General features: G+C 32.9%; 1 protein-coding gene across 1 annotated transcript in view; it reads left to right on the plus strand.

Annotated features, from left to right (window-relative positions):
- Positions 1–3,519, plus strand: part of LOC128246994 (uncharacterized) — a 30,085-nt gene that overhangs the window by 6,217 nt on the left and 20,349 nt on the right. The window contains exon 2 of the mRNA XM_052966765.1: positions 4–96. Coding sequence (XP_052822725.1) covers positions 4–96 — 93 coding nt within the window. The remainder of the gene's footprint in view (positions 1–3; positions 97–3,519) is intronic.

Raw genomic sequence — 3,519 nt, forward strand, 5'->3', positions numbered from 1 at the left:
TAGACGTCCTGTGTTGTTCATTGTTGACAAAGTACTGTTGGCTTTGCAGCAATTCAATTATATTCAAAATGAGTTGAAAGATCAGAAATTTTCCAGGTTTGTCTTTGCCTTTTTTTTTTTTGTTTCTGTTAGTTGTGTATCCATTTATCTGCAAATACTTTGGATATTTGTATATTACTGTTTTCTTTACTAGCTGATGTATTTCCTACTGCTAACTACTTAAACATGAAATACAAATGGAACTTGTGTCCATGAGGCAAACAAGAAATACCAGAGTTATCAGGTCATTAAGAATAAAATGTCCAATTTTCTTATGCACCAAGTTTGACAGTTAACTCCAATGTTTTATCCTAACAATTTTTTGTTTTGCAACATTGAAGAGTTACATCATCACTTTTCGAAATGTAATTCATTGTGTCTGAGTTTTCTCTTGTAAATCAATTTTTGTGAATTCATGAATTTGTATTGAGTTATGTTGTGGAACCAATGCATCCCAGATAGTTAAAACATCAAGGAAGTGTTTGATGAAGATGTGGCGAATGAACACACTATATGTCGATGATTTGAGAAGTTCCAGTCTGGTGACATTACTCTTAAAAATCAGCCTTGTGGTAGATCTAAGACCAAGGTGGATAATGATGAGCTGGAAACTGTAATTGAAGCAGATACATTTCAAATTACATGTGAATTAGCAGCAAAGTTTGATGTTTTGATTCCAACTGTATTGGACCATCTGAAACAAATTGGCAAGATAAAGAAGCTGGACAAGTGGGTACCACATGAACTGAACGAGGGTCAAATGACACGTTGTCTTGAAACTTGCTGTTCTTTGTTGTCATGGCATAAAAGCGAACTGTTTTTGCATTGTATTGTTAAGTGTAATGAAAAATTGATTCTTTACAACAATAGCAAGCATTCTGCATGGTGGTTGGATGGAAATGAAGTGCCAAAACACAATCCCCAAAAAAGCAAGTCAATTACAGCAGATATATACATCAACCAATTGGATTAAATGATGAGTGAACTTGTAATTAAACAGCTGAGATTGGTCAATAGAGACAAACCAGTTCTCTTGCAAGACAATGCTTGACCATATGTTGCATAAAGAATGCTACTCCAGTTACAAGAACTGAACTTTTAAGTACACTGTCATTCACCATATTCACCAGACCTTGCACCAACTGACTATCATGTTTTCCAGGCATTAGACCAGTGGTTCCCAACCATTTTCAGCCCAGGGACCATTTTTTACTTGAAAAACTTTCTAGGGACCACTTCTACTTTTATTTTATGCTGTTCTATTTTCACACTAAAATACTTATGAAAAGATGAAATAGTCTATTTACACTTTAAATTTTATTTTAGCAAACATAAGATAAAATTTTAAATTTATTTTAGTAAACAAAGATAAACACAAGAAATCAAAATCATTTTTCATAAAGTCGGTCATGTTTAGTCCATTCAGCTCGTGACTAGCTTGATATTGGTGTTTCTGACACAAGATATCATAATCAATTTTAATGAAATCATTTAGTCTTAGTCTGATAGTTCCTCTGCTGCTGACATCTAATTTATTTCTTTTTCTACAACAGTTGAAAATGCAGATTCCACCATCCATGTAATAGGGAAAGAAATGATGCTTGCTTCTACATGTTGAAAAATATTTGGGTGTGATTCCTTTATAGATATGTAGGCAAAGCCACCTTCTTTTTCAACTCTTCTTCTCAGTTTCATATACTCTTTCAAATCCAACAACATTTCAGCCAACTCAAAATTTTCATCTCCTGGCTCATAATTTTCTAGGTCTATAAACCAGAGTGGATAATCCATCTTTAATAAATCATTGTATCTTCTCTCAGTCTACATGAAGACCTTCACAATGGGCAATGATTGCAGCAGTGCATTCTGATGTAGGAACTGCGGTGTTAAAATTTTGAAATGATGCCAAATTTTTTTTTTAAACTGTTTTTTCCCAAAATTTTAATTTCCCTATATACCCTTTGATAAAAGTGTATCTTCTGAGAATGGGTGACCAAATCTGATTTTCTACCTTGCAGATTCACTGTTTTAAAAATATCACTCATGTAAAATATTTTTGATTTAAACTCAGAAAGTCTTTCCAAAATTTTCTTAGTGTTGTAATGAGTCATCTGACTCTTGAACATGAGAAAGTTGATTAATGGTTCCCACAAATTCACTAGTCTTTCAAGGCTCAGGCCTTTTGACAACCATCTTCAGTGTGAAGCAATAGGGTTTTAAAATCTTCATCTTCACAGAATTGCATAAAAAAATCTGTTATTCACTGAGTTTGATTTGACAAAGTTGATTGCATGTATGGCAGTGTTGAGTGCTTCTTCCATGTGTCCTCCAATATTCTTAGCAACCAAATGCTGTCTGGATAATGTAATCATCATCATCGTTTAACGTCCGCTTTCCATGCTAGCATGGGTTGGACGATTTGACTGAGGACTGGTGAAACCGGATGGCAACACCAGGCTGGAGCAACTGATTTCATTCTAGAAACAAAGCCTTTCAGTTTTCCAGTTATGGCTGCAGCTCCATCTGATGTAATGTTGATCAAATTAGTCAATGAAATATTTTTATTAAAATACAGCGTTACTTCATTGAATATATCTTCTCCATTAGTAGTTTCAGACAAACTTTTAATGAATAACATTACCCTTATATCATCTTCATAGATGAATCTGACATAGACCAGAAGGTTAGTTTGGTTATGAATTGTGCTATCATCAACCTGGATAGAAAAATTTGTCTTTTGGAGAATTTCCACAATCTTCTCAACAAAATTTGACATTTCATCCTGTCTTCTTGTAATTGTGTTATTTTAGAGTAGATGCAGCATCTTTTCCCAGAACCTCATTTGCACAAGCTATCATAGCAGGGTTGACAAGTTTCTCACCATAAATCTGGGGTGCTGCAACCTTGTCAATAATTTCAGAGACCAAATAACTTGTTTTGAGTGTCTTTACTTTTTCAGTATTTGCTTGAAAGTCGAGTAGTTTGATTGGCTGTATTTTCCTTTTATTCTCAAAATATTCCCTACCTTTACCAACAGATGAGGGATGTCTTAATTTCTGGTGCTGTTCCAGCTTAACTTTCTTCAAGGAATGATTTGTCGTGATGGCATCACATTCAAGACACATAGGTTTTGAGTCTACAGATACAAAACCAGATATGATAAAATCTTCTTTGTAGTTCCTCAGTTTTGCCTTTTTAGCAGTTGGTTCACACATTATTACAACTGATCTTAAAAAAAATAAAAATAATAAATACTTTATTTCTATAAATTAAAAGTATCAAATTTATTATTAAACAATATTGTGTAGTGATCTAGTAAAAATATCAAATTTATTATGAAACTGTTGTGATTGTAAAATTTAAATTATGTAATTCTTGATTGTAATATATTATTGATTATATATTATACATTATTGATTCTCATGGAATAATTATCGAATTTTGTTTTCTTCTTATTATTCTGTCTTCATATAAATTATT

This window comes from Octopus bimaculoides, chromosome 3, assembly GCF_001194135.2.
Source record: "Octopus bimaculoides isolate UCB-OBI-ISO-001 chromosome 3, ASM119413v2, whole genome shotgun sequence".
NCBI lineage: Eukaryota > Metazoa > Mollusca > Cephalopoda > Octopoda > Octopodidae > Octopus > Octopus bimaculoides.